Source organism: Myxocyprinus asiaticus, chromosome 37 (genome assembly GCF_019703515.2).
Source record: "Myxocyprinus asiaticus isolate MX2 ecotype Aquarium Trade chromosome 37, UBuf_Myxa_2, whole genome shotgun sequence".
Classification (NCBI taxonomy): domain Eukaryota; kingdom Metazoa; phylum Chordata; class Actinopteri; order Cypriniformes; family Catostomidae; genus Myxocyprinus; species Myxocyprinus asiaticus.
In genome coordinates this window covers 17,866,729-17,884,135 of record NC_059380.1, presented here as the reverse complement: position 1 = coordinate 17,884,135, position 17,407 = coordinate 17,866,729, and the positions used below count along the sequence as shown (strand labels likewise).

Below are 17,407 nucleotides of genomic sequence, written 5' to 3'. Positions count from 1 at the left end.
AGGAATGTACTGTTTCTCCCTCTGTGGTTACAGTAGGTTGCTGATTTTACAGGAAGAAGAGCAAAGTTGGTGCTGCTGCCCAGCACAATAGTTCGATTTAGCTAATAAAAATGCCCACATAAGATCATGCCCAAATAGGACCTATATAGAATCTGCATAAACTCCAAATATAAAATATTGTACTTTGATGATGAATCATTTGTTTTTATTTGGATGCTAGACTTTTCCAAAATTTGGATTAGCATTGAATAATTTTAGTTGCAAAAAAACTATGTTTGTAAATAGTTTTTACTTTTGTATCATTTAGTCGCACAGCACTGACCTGACTTTTTACATTTTTATTCGTGATTTGACGTCAAACCTGGCACAATGTATCTTGATGCTCCATGTTTGAACTGAAGGCAAGCGCAAATGAGATTTGAGAGCTATGGTGGAAGGATTCAGTGGATAACGACTTAAATTTTGGTCTGGTCTTCACACAAAGATATCGTATGGCTTCGGAAGACATGAAATATAAAGCTCGAGTTTGGACTACATTTATGGTGCTTTTTTGTGTTGTTTTTGGAGCTCGACAGCCTTGGTTCCCATTCATTTTTTTTTAATTTTTTTTTGGAAAAGATCAGAGCAAACATTCTGCAAAATATCTTCTTTTGTGTCTTACAGTAGAAAGTCCAACGGGCTTGGAATGACATGATAGTAAGTACGGGACAGAATTTTCATTTCTGGGTGAACTTCTCCATTAAATATTGATAATGCAAATGACAGTATGAAAAGAAGTTCAAGTTCAACCCAAGCTTTGGTCCTGACTACTAAAGTGGACCAGTCAACCACTGCAGCTCACCCAAGAGCCTTTAGCGACCATACTGAGCTGCCTAAATCAAGGCTAAATAATAGCTTTCCTATCTTTATGCAAAGTTATAACCTACGGACCGTGTCCCATCCATCCTCATGTTTCACTCAGTTAGCAGAGTGTGAAGAACACCTGAGCTTCTCTGAGATGGGAGCAGGTCAGATGAAGACCCCTCTTCCTTCTCTCTGACCTCCATGTGGATTGAGTCAGCCAGGCTCTTAATAGACTTTCCCCCCCAGTTGTGATTATTAAGGGGGTCATGCAGTTCATTTCTACCCAGTGCCGAGGTGCATCCCTCCCATCAGGGCCGTTCGTTCCCCTCAATTACGGAAACAATTCTGAAAAATAAATGAATTTTCTCCGAGCAGCTTTAATTTACACGCTGTATGCTACCCCAATCACACTGAATTATGTGATGTTGGGCACAGCCACTGGGTCACAGTTGGAATGTGTTATTTTGGTTTCCTGGTTTCAGTATTAATGCACTTATCAAAACATTTGTTTTAGGTTCTCTCTTGCTGAGCAGAGGTGAAAGGAGCACGTTTTTTTGATAGGATGTGCTGTCCCAGGGGCTGGAAGATTAGCCACTCGGTAAATAAGCTACTTGGGAGGGGGAAGGAGGAAAGCAGCAGATATGCAGAAAGAAGGAAAGGATAAAGAAACGCAAAGGTTAGACTTAGAGCAGGTGGTGGATAATTTTAAGACTTTGTAGAAGCATTCCATTTATGTGTCTATAATTGATTTGGATGTGTGAGGAATTTCAGCCAGGCCATAAACAGCTGTTGCTCAACTCCACTATAAAAATTCATCATCTTCACACGCTGGTGGTGGAGGGGAGATGTATCCATATGTGCAACCTGCATTAAATATCTCTGACCCAATTACATCACCGACATGCAGCTGTTACATACAATTAAGTCAAAGCATAATTAAAATGTACATTTTTCCCTCTCTCATTTTCACCTTATGAGTGAAAAACATAACCTAAACAAAAAGAACAAGAGAATCCATCTAGTAATCCTTCTGAGGATAGTTTATGGAGAGGTATTATCTCAGATTTTCAAAGCTAAATATATACAGTATATATACACTACCAGTCGAAAGTTTTGAAACACTTGACTGAAATGTTTCTCTTCATCTTAAAAATCTTTTGATCTGAAGGCGTATGCTTAAATGTTTGAAATTAGTTTTGTAGACAAAAATATAATTGTGCCACCATATTCATTTATTTCATTATAAAATTAAAATTTAATTTAAAAAAAACATTTTTTTTTTAAATTGATGACTTGGACCAAATAATAAAGAAAAGCAGCCAATAAGTGCCCAACATAGATGGGAACTCCTTCAATACTGTTTAAAAAGCATCCCAGGGTGATAACTCAAGATGTTGGTTAAGAAAATGTCAAGAGTACATGTCTGCAAATTCTAGGCAAAGGGTGACTACTTTGAAGATGCTAAAATATAACACAGTTTTGATTTATTTTGGATTTTTATTCACAGCATAATTCCCATAGTTCCATTTATGTTATTCCATAGTTTTGATGACTTTACTATTATTCTAAAATGTGAAAAAAATTATAATAAAGAATGAGTGTTTCAAAACTTTTGACCAGTAGTGTGTATATATATGTACATGTACTGCGCCAACCCGCAACTCAGAATAGCATTCTGAGATGCTATTCTTCTCACCACAATTGTACAGAGAGGTCATCTGAGTTACCGTAGACTTTGACAGTTCGAACCAGTCTGGCCATTCTCTGTTGACCTCTCTCATCAACAAGGTGTTTCCGTCTGCAGAAATGCCCCTCACTGGATGTTTTTTGTTTGTTTTTGGCACCTTTGAGTAAATTCTACAGACTATTGTGTGTGAAAATCCCAGGAGATCAGCAGTTACAGAAATACTCAAACCAGCCCATCAGGCACCAACAATCATCCATGCGATTATCTAATCAAATCACTGAGATCAAATTTTTTTCCCCCATTCTGATGATTGATGTGAAGATTAACTGAAGCTCCTGACCTGTATCTGCATGCCTTTATGCACTGCAGCGACACGATTGGCTGATTAGCTAATCGTATGGATGATTGATGGTGCCAGACGGGCTGTTTGTTGTTTTTTTTCTCCCCTTTTCTCTCCAATTTGGAATGCCCAATTCCCAATGTGGTCTAAGTCCTCGTGTTGGCATAGTGACTGGCCTCAATCCGGGTGGTGGAGGACGAAATTTCAGTTGCCAGACCGTCAATCTGCACATCTTATCACATGGCTTGTTGAGCGCGTTACCATGGAGATGTAGCGCGTGTGGAGGCTTCACGCTATTCTCCACGGCATCCACGCACAACTCACCACACGCCCCACCGAGAGCAAGAACCACATTATAGCGACCACGAGGAGGTTCCCCCATATGACTATACCCTCCCTAGCAACTGGGCCAATTTGGTTGCTTAGGAGACCTGGCTGGATTCACTTAGCATGCCCTGGATTCGAACTCGTGACTCCAGGGGTGGTAGTCAGCATCTTTACTCGTTGAGCTACCCAGGCCCCCAGACTTGCTGGTTTGAGTATTTCTGTAACTGCTGATCTCCTGGAATTTTCACACACAACAGTCTCTAGAATTTACTCCAAATGGTGCCAAAAACAAAAAACATGCAGTGAGCAGCAGCTGTTAATGAGAAAGGTCAGACTGGTTCGAACTGACAAAGTCTACGGTAACTCGGATAACCGCTTTTTACAATTGTGGTGAAAAGAAGGGTTGGCGCTGTTTTGGTGGCACGAGGGGGACCTACACAATATTAGGCAGGTGGTTTTAATGTTGTGGCTGATCGGTATATATATATACACACACACACACACACACACTGGTGGCTAAAAGTTTGGAAATAATGTACAGATTTTGCTCTTATGGAAAGAAATTGGTACTTTAATTCAGCAAAGTGTCATTCGTCTGATCACAATGTATAGTCAGGACATTAATAACTTGAAAAAATACTATTACAATTTGAAAAAACTACTTAAACTACTTCAAAGAGTTCTCATCAAAAAAATCCTCCACATGCAGCAATGACAGATTTGCAGATCCTTGGCATTCTAGCTGTCAGTTTGTCCAGATACTCAGATGACATTTCACCCCACGCTTCCTGTAGCACTTGCCATAGATGTAGCTGTCTTGTCGGGCACTTCTCATGCACCTTACAGTCTAGCTGATCCCACAAAAGCTCAATGGGGTTAAGATCCATAACACTCTTTTCCAGTTATCTGTTGTCCAATGTCTGTGTTTCTTTGCCCACTCTAACCTTTTCTTTTTGTTTTTCTGCTTCAAAAGTGGCTTTTTCTTTGCAATTCTTCCCATAAGGCCTGCACCCCTGAGTCTTCACTTTACTGTTGTACATGAAACTGGTGTTGAGCGGGTAGAATTCAATGAAGCTGTCAGCTGAGGACATGTGAGGCATCTATTTCTCAAACTAGAGACTCTGATGTACTTATCATCTTGTTTAGTTGTACATCTGGCCTTCCACATCTCTTTTTGTACTTGTTAGAGCCAGTTGTCCTTTGTCTTTGAAGACTGTAGTGTACACCTTTGTATGAAATCTTCAGTTTTTTGGCAATTTCAAGCATTGTATAGCCTTCATTTTTCAAAACAATGATTGACTGACGAGTTTCTAGAGGAAGCTTTCTTTTTTTTTTTTGCCATTTTTGACCTAATATTGACCTTAAGACATGCCAGTCTATTGCATAATGTGACAACTCAAAAACAAACACAAAGACAATGTTAAGCTTCATTTAATGAACCAAACAGTTTTCAACATAATGGCAAGTGATTTTCTAGTACCAAATTAGCAATTTAGCATGATTACTCAAGGATAAGGTGTTGGAGTGAAGGCTGCTGGAAATGGGGCCTATCTAGATCAAAAATGACTTTTTTCAAATAGTGATGGTGCTGTTTTTTACATCAGTAATGTCCTGACTATACTTTGTGATCAGTTGAATGCGACTTTGGTGAATTAAAGTACCAATTTCCTTCCGAAATAACAAAATCTGTACATTATTCCAGTGTGTGTGTGTGTGTGTGTGTGTGTGTGTGTGTGTGTGTGTGTAGTATATATATATATATATATATATATATATATTATACATATACAGTGGCATGCAAAAGTTTGGGCACCCCTGATCAAAATTTCTGTTGCTGTAAATAGCTAAGCGAGCAAAAGATGGCCTGATTTCCAAAAGGCATAAAGTTAAAGATGACACATTTCTTTAATATTTTAAGCAATTTTACTTTTTTTATTCCCATCTTTTACAGTTTCAAAAAAAGAAAAAAAGAAAAGGGCCCGAAGCAAAAGTTTGTAAGTATCACAGCTTGTAAATGTTTTCGTAGCCAGCTAAGAATCTTTCAATTCTTGTTTGGGGGATTTTTGCTCATTCTTCCTTGCATATTTATTTATTTTTAGCCTGTTGACGATATTCAATGTGCTTGTCAATAACTGTTTATTTGTTTAGAAATTACATAAAAGTGCTTTTGAATCATAATTTTTTATTCATCTTAACAGTCATTGCAGCCAGTTAGATTCAAAATGTTTAATGAAATAAAAATCTAGTTGAAGATAATGAAGGCATACTTTCCACAGTTTTTCACTAAATGGACTATATTGAAGGTGTTTACTATTTTACTAATCAATATTTACTAATTTTACACAAAATATTTTTTGTAAATAAAGGGAATGAACAAGTTCAAACTACAACTTCACTCACTTATATTTTTGAACACAGCTGAATATTAATTATTATTGTCCAGTCAAGTTTGTTTTTTATAACACGATACAGTTGACATTTAACCATGTTCCTTATAACAAAATTTGGTGAAACACTGCAACCTCCTCTATTTCTCTGATAATGTGTCGTGTTTTTAGATTTGTATAATAACTTTAAGTGGCTTCATACATTTGGAATTACACAAATGGGTGAAACTGCAACACTTTGCCTACCACTCCGAGACTGCTAAAAAAAACAGCGTATTATGAGCCCCATGCTTGAACGCAGAACAACGCGTCACTCGATCACTTTGCGGTTTAATAATAACATACAATATATTGCCAAAAGTATTCGCTCATCTGCCTTTAGACGCATATGAATTTAAGTGACATCCCATTCTTAATCCATAGGGTTTAATATGATGTCGGCCCACCCTTTGCATCTATAACAGCTTCAACTCTTCTGGGAAGGCTTTCCACAAGGTTTAGGAGTGTGTTTATGGGAATTTTTGACCATTCTTCCAGAAGCGCATTTATGAGGTCAGACACTGATGTTGGACGAGAAGGCCTGGCTCGCAGTCTTCGCTCTAATTCATCCCAAAGGTGCTCTATTGGGTTGAGGTCAGGACTCTGTGCAGGCCAGTCAAGTTCTTCCACACCAAACTCGCTCATCCATGTCTTTATGGACCTTGCTTTGTGCACTGGTGTGCAGTCATGTTGGAACAGGAAGGGGCCATCCCCAAACTGTTCCCACAAAGTTGGGAGCATGGAATTGTCCAAAATCTCTTGGTATGCTGAAGCATTCAGAGTTCCTTTCATTGGAACTAAGGGGCCAAGCCCAGCTCCTGAAAAACAACCCCACACCATAATCCCCTCTCCACCAAACTTCACAGTTGGCACAATGCAGTCAGACAAGTACCGTTCTCCTGGCAACCTCCAAACCCAGACTCGTCCATCAGATTGCCAGATGGAGAAGTGTGATTCGTCACTCCAGAGAACGCGTCTCCACTGCTCTAGAGTCCAGTGGTGGCGTGCTTTACACCACTGCATCCGACGCTTTGCATTGCACTTGGTGATGTATGGCTTGGATGCAGCTGCTCGGCCATGGAAACCCATTCCATGAAGCTCTCTACGCACTGTTCTTGAGCTAATCTGAAGGCCACATGAACTTTGGAGGTCTGTAGCGATTGACTCTGCAGAAAGTTGGTGACCTCTGCGCACTATGCGCCTCAGCATCCGCTGACCCCGCTCTGTCATTTTACGTGGCCTACCACTTCGTGGCTGAGTAGCTGTCATTCCCAATCGCTTCCACTTTGTTATAATACCACTGACAGTTGACTGTGGAATATTTAGTAGTGAGGAAATTTCACGACTGGACTTGTTGCACAGGTGGCATCCTATCACAGTACCACGCTGGAATTCACTGAGCTCCTGAGAGCGGCCCATTCTTTCACAAATGTTTGTAGAAGCAGTCTGCATGCCTAGGTGCTTCATTTTATACACCTGTGGCCATGGAAGTGATTGGAACACCTGAATTCAATTATTTGGATGGGTGAGCGAATACTTTTGGCAATATAGTGTATGTCCATTTCATGATTCTAATGTTATTTTGATTTACTGTGCATCAATAAAGGATCGTGAAATTAGTCTAATGACGAGCTGTTTAGGCAATATAGTGGCCAAATGAAGATAAATCCCGCTTGAGCACTTTGCCATCCATCGAAGGCTCAAAGCAATTGGTTAACAACGCTACTGCAGAAATGTTACCTGTGTGTTGGCTCCCAGTCTCAGACACATGCCTCCAGTCCCTGTGCCATCTCCCTGCTCTGAGGGGTTCAGGTGGCGACTGAATCGTGGCAGCGGGATGGCTGGACGGCTGTCAGGAAGGAACATATTGGCAGGTGCTGGTATGATGACAGCGTTGGTAACAGGACCTGTTTAAAAGAGAAGACTAGGGTTCAATATCAAATGATCCTTAAAGGGTTAGTTCACCCAAAAATGAAAATTCTCTCATCATTTACTCACCCTCATGATATCTCTGGTGTTTATTTCTTTCTTCACCAGAACACATTTTAAGAAAAATATCTTAGCTCAGTAGGTCATTAAAATGCAAGCAGATGGTGATCCGACATTCAAAAAAAAGAACTGACAGTCATCATAAACGTCATCCATACGACTCCAGCGGTTAATGTCTTCTAAAGCAACACGAATGCTTTTGGTTTGAAAAAAGATCAATGTTTAAGTGCTTTTTATCTCTAAATCATTGCTTCAAGTCAGCAGAGGTATGCGTGTGTGGCTTAATCGCGTTGGCACGTGAGACACGCGAGAACTGAGGCATGTGCGACACACGGAAGAGCATCAGTGTTTAAAAGAGTAGGAGGAAAGCTGTACAGAAGCTTTGTTAGTTTTGGTTTAGATCTGTTTCTTTACTCACAATGGTGTGTTTGTGTGCCTATCCTGAATGTTTCAACCGAGAGGAGAACATGAGATTACGTCTGTAACATGGCAACAGGAGTACGTCACAAGAGAGACCGCGTTACCTCCACCCTCTCATGAAGCTTACCGAAAGCATTGAATTTTAGTTAAAAAGTACTTAAATATTAATCTTTTCCCACCAAAAGAGACTGTATAGCTAATAGGTTCATTTAAACACTGGAGTCGTATGCATGACGTTTATGCTGACTGTCTGTGATTTTTGGAGCTTCAAAAGGTCTAATCACCATCCACTTGCATTTTAAGGATCTACTGAGCTAAGATATTTTTCTATTTTTCTTCCAATGTGTTCTGGTGAAAAAAGAAAACCATACACACCTGTGATATCATGAGGGTAAATAATGAGAGAATTTTCATTTTTGGGTGCACTATCCCTTTAAATAGTCGCTTACATCTCATATGTTCTTCCCAACTGTAATAAGTAATTCCTCTGTGAAAATCATAGAAGTTTTGTAAAAGTTTGTAAATACTGCCATCCTGAGTGAAAATGGCCATTTTTAAGAAACAGCAAACCCAAAAATGAAAATTCTGAAGACAAAAAAAAAAAGAAAAAATAACTTAGTTGATATTCACTGCAAATCTTCCTCTTAAATTTTAATCACGCTTGCGTTCAATTGAAAACATGCATAGCGCCATGTCACAAATGGGTCATGAGACACATATGAACCAATGATGTTTGATGCACACATGCACGAATGGGATTTGAGAGCTAAAACGGAGCGGAAAATTATAAGCTAATAGCTGCTTACAAACCCAAAGCAATCTCAAATTTCTAAAAGGTTCAAGAGATATGGCGAGGTGATGCCAGGCATGTATCCAGCTCTGAATAAAACAAAATAAAAAAAAAGATTCTTGAACTGAATTTAAGATTTTCCCACTTGAGTCCTTTCCCGATTGGAAACTGGGAAGATAAAACCAGTTAGAATCAGTGCTGTCCTTGGAATTTTACAACCCAAGCACTCAGAAGTGCTAAAAAGCACTTAAGCTCCCACTTACAATGCAGGACATTTTTATTTGCCCATTACTGTCAGTCTTGAACATACTAACACCAAATCACTGAAACTGGCAGGTTTGTCTGACTGGCAGGAGAAGGTTTGTTTGTGCTGACACCGTCTACAGCGCTCTGGAATAAAACACTGTTCTTACATTTCACCTGAGATTAATTAACAACATCTAGATTCAACTGAACTTCTAGCAGCTGCTGTCTGCTGTCCGCCTATAAGAACTAAACACAAATCATCTGTCTGTTGCTACTGTACCATTGGGATGTGTGGCTCATTTGAACTGTATTAGGTTATGTAAGATCAGATCGAGTAAGTCAACTGTATCAAAACAAAACTCTTCACAGCCTGAGCACAAGCAACTCTGGGTGAAATGAACCTTTTAATTGACATTTTGTATTATTATTTTTTATATATATCAGTGGTTGACCTTTTTTTAAACTGTAAAATGCTGATTTCGATCTAAAAAGCATGGTGGTCACTGGATGATATAATGCCGACACAGAGTACACTGGTCCCAAAAGTATTAAGGCCCCTGCACACTTCCTACGAAATGAAGAACGAACACGTGACGCCAATTAGAACAAAATCTGGCAAAAAAGAAAGTGTTTATAAGTTTGTTTTGGTGGTTCGTAACAGCTCGCCAGGGCAAACTTTCAGGAAAACTTCTTACCGGCTGCTAAACACCTCCCATGTCATTGGTAGGTGTGAGCTGGAGCTCCACCTACTTTGACGCCAAAAACTAATTCCCGTTCAGTTAAGATCAGTCAACATGAACACACCGGTGTGTAGAGTTATTAGTGAGCTGGTGCAAACCTACCTACATCTGTTCGATCCTTCATGTAGAGACATTTATCAAGAACATTTCATGCATTTTTTTTTAGTCTACAAAAGGAAACAAATCTACTCAAATGCTTTTAAGTGCCCAATCACTCTTTTGTTTTATACACCGATCAGCCACAATATTAAAGCCACCTGCCTAATATTGTGTAGGTCCCCCTCGTGCTGCCAAAACAGCGCCAACCTGCATCTCAGAATAGCATTTTGAGATGCTATTCTTCTCACCACAATTGTACAGAGCGGTTATCTGAGTTACCGTAGACTTTGTCAGTTTGATTCAGTCTAGCCATTCTCTTTTGACCTCTCTCATCAACAAGGCATTTCTGTCCACAGAACTGCTGCTCACTTGATGTTTTTTGCTTTTGGCATCATTTGGAGTAAATTCTGGAGACTGTTGAGCATGAAAATCCCAGCAGTTACAGAAATATTCAAACCAGCCCATCTGGCACCAACAATCATGCCACGCTCCAAATCACTGAGATCGCATTTTTTCCCCGTTCTGATGGTTGATGTGAACATTAACTGAAGCTCCTGACCCCGTATCTGTATGATTTTATGCACTGCTGCCACTCGATTGGCTGATTAGGTAATGATTGTTGGTGCCAGACGGGCTGGTTTGAGTATTTCTGTAACTGCTGACTTCTGGGGATTTTCATACACAACAGTTTCTAGAATTTACTCAGAATGGTGCCAAAAACAAAAAACTTCCAGTAAGCGGCATTTCTGTGGATGAAAATGCCGTTGATGAGAGAGGTCAACAGAGAATGGCCAGACTGGTTCAAACTGACAAAGTCTACGTTAACTCAGATAACTGCTCTGTACAATTATGGTGAGAAGATTACATCTCAGAATGCTATTCTGAGATTTGGGTTGGTGCTGTTATGCCGGCACAAGGGGGACCTAGACAATATTAGGCAGGTGGTTTTAATGTTGTGGCTGATCGGTGTATGCTGCTTCACTCATGTGCCATCTGCAACCGTAAGCCATTCAAACATTTGCCCATACTAAGGTATGCCTATCATCATTCTTTTGTCTGTATTGTACATATTAACACTCTTTTATACACCCATTTTGCAATAATATCAGTGTCATCATAAATTACAATAACAGTGAAATCGGTGCATATTATGGCCGTGTATAGCGTTTTAGTGCAATAGTGCCATGAATGCAAAAGTTAAACATTACAAATTACAAAACAGTCTAGTGTGAATTCTACTCATAGGATGAAGTTATTGATAACACATTATAATGTCATATTAGTTGATGTTTTACATGTAGTTTTGAGCATCATCTTTTTACCTCTGAACGAAGAAGAACTTCTCTGTAAGTGGGCTGGGGCCTTTAGGACACTTAAGTTACATGTCAAAATCTACAAATACAATTGAATTAAATGACAAAATATAAAGCCAAGTGGCATTTGCAAACAAATAATACTAGACCTTTTATCAGAACTAACTTCAAATTTTTCAATGACTTGATAGCAACTGGGATCCAGGTTTTTAGTGGATGTATGAAGTCAGTTCACCTTAAGTTCACACAGGTGTTCTCAGGTGTACTCGGAGAGTAATTACCAGCATAGTTCATATCTCTCACAACAGGCAAATTAATTTCCACAACATATCCAGTCATTTGTGATTACTGCATAAGGATATAGCCAATATATAAAGATTGCTCCATTAAGAGCAATTTCTAACCAATGAAATGTTTTAGAGTTGAGCATAGTAGAAAAAGTTATATATTAATTTTTAAAGGTACACTTGGTAATTTTTCCTTCATTAAAAAAAGTTTTACTCAAAGAAATGAACTCTAATTTTGAAACGTTTTTTAAATCATGAGCTCTCACTCACATGAGATAAAGACTAATTTCGGTAACCTTGTAAAAGTTGTTTTATTCTACATGGAGAGGGTCCCCTCATGGGGGCTGCCATGTTAGGATCACATGACCAGCCGAACACTACTTGCTTCGTTTGATATTTTGTTATATGATACAATGACATTCATATGCTTTTATAGTATGCCCAAATACTTTTTGGGGCCACTGTATATAGTACAATGTAATAATAGTATGTACACAAAAATGTTCTTATTTATAGCACTTATTGTACACAATTTTTATTTAAAATTCACTAAAAATAAAACAGAAAATGTTTGAGGCTACCAGTACATTTTTAAACTAACACTAGGCGGAATGATTACTGTCTGTTAATCAGCCAAGCAGGGACAATTATTGGCTGATGCACTCAAAATTGACAAATATTGTCTGGCCATAACACTATCTAAGACTATTAACAAAACACATCTTTTTTTGTTTTTATGTAATAGAAAGAGTCCACAGCATCTGCATTAGTTTGATCACACCACAGTAAAAGTAGGCATGGACCAGCAGAAACCAATAGTTTCCATTACGGCCGAAAAAATGCCAGTGATTTTCCATTATAAACAGACAAAACGCAATAAACAAACAAAAACAATTAAGGTAAGTATCCATACTTCAAAGACACTGTGGAGTAATGGTTTTCTATGACACAATTTTGTCCTGTCATCCTGATATTCACTAAAGATTAATCATTGAATAATTTCACTGAGAATGTGAGAGAGTGAGGAGATATATCACACAGAATAGTCTGTTGGCAGATTAGATTAGACTCATAAAACTGTGTTGGTGTTTGAAAGAAAAAAAGAAAAAAATTAGTTCCATCACTCACACAGACTGAGTCATTCCAGCGCTGATGACATCAAAAGTTAAAACAGGCCACATGGGAAGGATCACAAGATATAGAGATCAACTTCAGGTGGCTAAAACAAAAGATGTTAGGGAAAATATTCACCCTGCTCTTTTCCATACAATGCAAGTGCATGGGGATATTAAAGGGGACCTGTTATGCAAAATTCTATTTTACATGGTGTTTGAACATAAATGTGAGTCGGCAGTGTGTGTACTCAACCACCCTTCAATGTTAAAAGTCCACCCACTCCTCTTTCTTATATATCTATTAATCAAAAACAGCGTCTCAAAATGATCGATTTTCGTTTCTGCTCTAAAGTGACGTCACTTTAGAGCAGGCCTCGCCCACGACTGGCGACGGACTCCACCCTATTATCATAGTTCCTCCCCCGAGTGTTCTACACACAGTCCGCCATTTTTTTCAGCGCTGGAGCAGCTACGGTGGGAAGAATAATGTCTCAGCTTCGTAAGCGTCATAAGTGTTCTGTTGTAGGCTGTAAAATTGAACATAAGAGTCTTCATGTACTCCCAGCATCAGGGGCCACTGAAGACACAGTGGACAAGTTTTGTTTTTGAAGCAAATGTGCCCCAAAACATAAAAAAATGTGTTTATGTTTGTTTAAATCATTTTACACCGATATCAATATTGTGAAGGTTGCACGGGATAGGACGAGTCGGCAAGCTCAGACACCGTCACTCGGCACAGCCTGTACACTCTCTCTAGTGTTTTCCTGGGTTCACTCAGATAACGTCACCAATAACAAAAACTCTCCATAAACTTCTTAAAAGACATGCAGCTTTTTGACATTCAGGACACATGCCAACACTGGACTGACGTGTCTTTCTCTCTCTGCTTCTGACAGTGGCATGGCTGTTTATATGCCGCTCTCCCCAGCTCACTGGAATCAGAGACTGGTGTTAGACATAATTTAACTCCGGTAAGCGCCCTTACCGCTTTCTCTCTCTCTCCGGACGGGCACTCGACCACGCCCCTGCTGCCACAAATATAAAGCAGGATTTTTCAAATATTTGATTCTCAAGCATGGATCAGTACCAACTGTTCGTGTTCCAGCTTTAGTATTGCACTTTATATTTAGTTAATGTTTGCAAATCGCCTTTCCGAATGTGCTTGTTAGCCGATTCTACGGCTAATGCAGCTAAAGTTACCATTGTCTCTGATTGTATTCATGGGGAACAGAGCTATGTCGTTATTTTTAATTTTTAACCCAAAAACGCTTACTGTCAATTACCATTGTCTCTGATTGTATTCACGGAGACCAGACGTATGTCGTTATTTTTACGCTTACTGTCGGTATAATAATAGGGGGCGGGGAGCAGCAGCTCATTTGCATTTAAAGAGACACATCCGAAAACAGCGTGTTTTTAATTCCACCTAAAAAGAGGCATTTACAACATGGCATAATAAAAGATCCGTGGGGTATTTTGAGCTGAAACTTCACAGACACATTCTGGGGACACCTGAGACTTATATTACATATTGTAAAATGGGCAATAATAGGTCTCCTTTAAATAAACATAAAAGTAGTCCATATAACTTGTGCACTGTATTCCAAATCTTTTGAAGTCAATTTTTATTTTTGGTTGAACTATTCCTTTAAAAATATATACATATCACAGGCCTCTGACTTTGACTTCTATAATTTGAAGTCTTCAGATTCAAATCATCGAATTATTGAAGTCAGTCAACTTAACACAAAGGGCACTTTTGCAGTATAGGCTTCTGGGGTAGCACCATGCTTTACAAAAGAAAAAGACAATGATAAATAGCTTTTTGCAGTGCACCAGCTCAGTGAACTGTGCATACATTAATCCCTGTTTTTGAATGATGCCAAAGCAATTATGATAAAACAGGCAAGCAGTGATGCAGCGGCAGCTGCCTGGAGGACGCAGTGGTCTCTCTGCTGTGCAGATTTGGCGAGAGAAACATGTCGATCTCCTCCAAATGCTTTCAATTATGAGTCTTTTGATCAAATCAACCTGGATCACAATTTCCCAGAAATTATGCAGACTCTACACTTTCATCTGAGACCTCTTCCAGTGTTTTAATACCATAATTTTGGTGGTAGAATATATCCGCGTGACTAATAAGCATGCCCAGATAGAATGCAGACCTCTTTCACAATTTCTGTGATGAGAATGGATTTAAATATACAGTTAAATGTTTGAAATGAAGCGCAGAATACTCATATTGGTTGATAAAGCATTATGAACTTAACCATCAAACACCAGGGTTCCTAAACTTTTTCGGTAGTTTGTGCTTTCTGGATAAGTATAAAAAAAACAACAACAACAAAAAGCTATTTGATTCAGACCGACTTGACAATGAATCATTCAGACCAATTTGTGAACCAGTTTGACCAATTCTTTCAGAAAAACTAACTCATAAGATTCACTCACTATGGCTTGCGAGCATGTTTTACTCCACACATGCATTCACAAAGAGCAAACCAATGAAATATTTTGAAGTAGGGTATAACTATAACATTTCACTGTAACTGTAATGCAATTTTATAAATTTCCATGACTTCTCATGGCTTGGAAAACACAACTGTAAAATTCACTGATATTTCCAGGTTTTCTATGAGCTTGAAAATCCTGAAATTTGCAAGGGTAGTGTATAATTTTGTAAATGACAGGCGTTAATCTCCGTGGAAATTTGCAGAACCTTCTGTATGGAGCAGACCCTGCTACTAAGTAAATAATGAATCTCACTAGCTTACAGAACACAGCAATACATTCCTCAGAAGGTGTACATATATACTGTAAAGAAACGAGTTTCACGTAATGACAGCACTTGCCTAAATGTAATAAAGGCAAACAAATCAAGTAAATTTCCTTTTAAAGGACCCTCGTGTAAACACTTGCGTATTAGGAGCATGGCACTGGAACACATGCATTGAATTAAAAGATCGTAAAACACAACTCAAATAAAGAGCTAGATTTTTCAGACTTTGAGAAACACATACAAATATCTTACTCATCTGCAGGGATTTGGGAAACGTTTTAATTCCCTTCAAGATTCAGTTATTAATTTGTTTGAGCTTAATCATTCATAATTTTTTAGTCCACCTCCATGTTTGCATTTCTTAAGTTTTTAAATGATTTTGTTTTTCCTGCTAAGAGGACACAATGATGACTTCAAAAGCTGAGTGATGGTAAATTAATCCAAAAATATGCTTATTTATGTCTGAGAGCAGCTATGATTTTTTATTTTGTGTGTGTGTGTGTGTGTGTATATATGAGTATGGGGGAGTCATAACATGAATGTTAATGAAGGTATTAAGACCTCCTGTAGTAAAATGAAAGGAGCCTGAGGGAGGATTTACAGCACTCAAACATGGAAATGGTGAGGGAACCCCTGATTATTAATTCCCTTGGCATAATCCCAAATTGCTCAGTGAAATTCAGCAGGACCTTTTTATTTGACCCACACATAGATAACAGCCCTGAAGCTGAACAGTGCAGCGACCAGGCGAGAACACAACGAGCGCCATCACTGCAGGAGTCTGAACAGGCCACCAGCCTCACCCACATATATGAAGCATTTTGCGCAATATACACACCACTGAACACGCAATGGCAAAGTCTGCTGGCCTTGTAATATTGTGCTACATTATGTTAGATTACATTCAGTCATGCGGTCTGTTGTAGCTGAAGGCTTTTCTACTCTAATACAGTCTGAAATGGCTTTAAGAAAAACACCTGGAAGCAGGTTGGCTAAGCAAACCGTGACGAGGCAAATCAGGAGAAACAGCATAAATGCTCGTACGAGGCTGCAAGTGACAATTCTTTGAAATTCTTCGAAGGATGTCTTAAAAAAAAGTGAGAGATTATCAATGCATCAAAAGCGTGCAAATGTTTCTAGCATTTCTAACCCGAGTCAAATAATGGCCAGATTTAAACTGCCTTAAAGTTGAATCATGGCAGAACAGTTCTTTCAAACTGTGCTTACAGTCTAGATATGAAGAATCAAGATGAATGTCCCAATTTCTGTTTGGTTTTCTGTTGACGAGGGAGTTGAATAATGCATCCACACTACGAGGAATCAAAACTGGAACAAGTGGATTTTGTTTGTTTTATTTGTTTGTGTGTGTGATAGAGGGAAAGAGAGAGGGGAATAGAGAGTGTGTGTGTAAGAGAGAGAAAAATAAAATGAAAGAGAAGCACTGATATGCATTTCTGCGTGATTTGAGATTCGATCAGTCCAGCGCAAAGGTTGTTTTTGTTTTGCTAATAAACACAATCTGCAAAGTGAATAATAATGATTAACTCATAAAATGAGAGAGAGAGAGAGAGAGAGAGAGAGAGAAGGGGGGAGAGAGAGGGAGGGAGGGTTGCAGTCTTAAACTGGCAGCCAAAAGTTTGGAATAATGTACAGATTTTGCTCTTATGGAAAGAAATTGGTACTTTTATTCACCGAAGTGGCATTCAGCTGATCACAATGTATAGTCAGGACATTAATAACCTGAAAAATTACTATTACAATATGGAAAAAAAACAATTCTGAACTTCTTAAACTACTTCAAAGAGTTCTGATAAAAAAAAAAAAACCTCCACGTGCAGTAATGACAGCTTTGCTCAGTTTGTCCAGATACTCAGGTGACATTTCACCCCACGCTTCCTGTAGCACTTGCCATAGATGTGGCTGTCTTGTCGGGCACTTCTCACGCACCTTACAGTCTAGCTGATCCCACAAAAGCTCAATGGGGTTAAGATCCATAACACTCTTTT

At 38.9% G+C, this 17,407-nt stretch overlaps 1 protein-coding gene across 1 annotated transcript in view; it reads right to left on the bottom strand.

Annotated features, from left to right (window-relative positions):
• The window catches only part of wdr18 (WD repeat domain 18), a 105,589-nt gene that overhangs the window by 15,874 nt on the left and 72,308 nt on the right, over nucleotides 1-17,407 (bottom strand). The window contains exon 8 of the mRNA XM_051676272.1: nucleotides 7,364-7,530. Coding sequence (XP_051532232.1) covers nucleotides 7,364-7,530 — 167 coding nt within the window. The remainder of the gene's footprint in view (nucleotides 1-7,363; nucleotides 7,531-17,407) is intronic.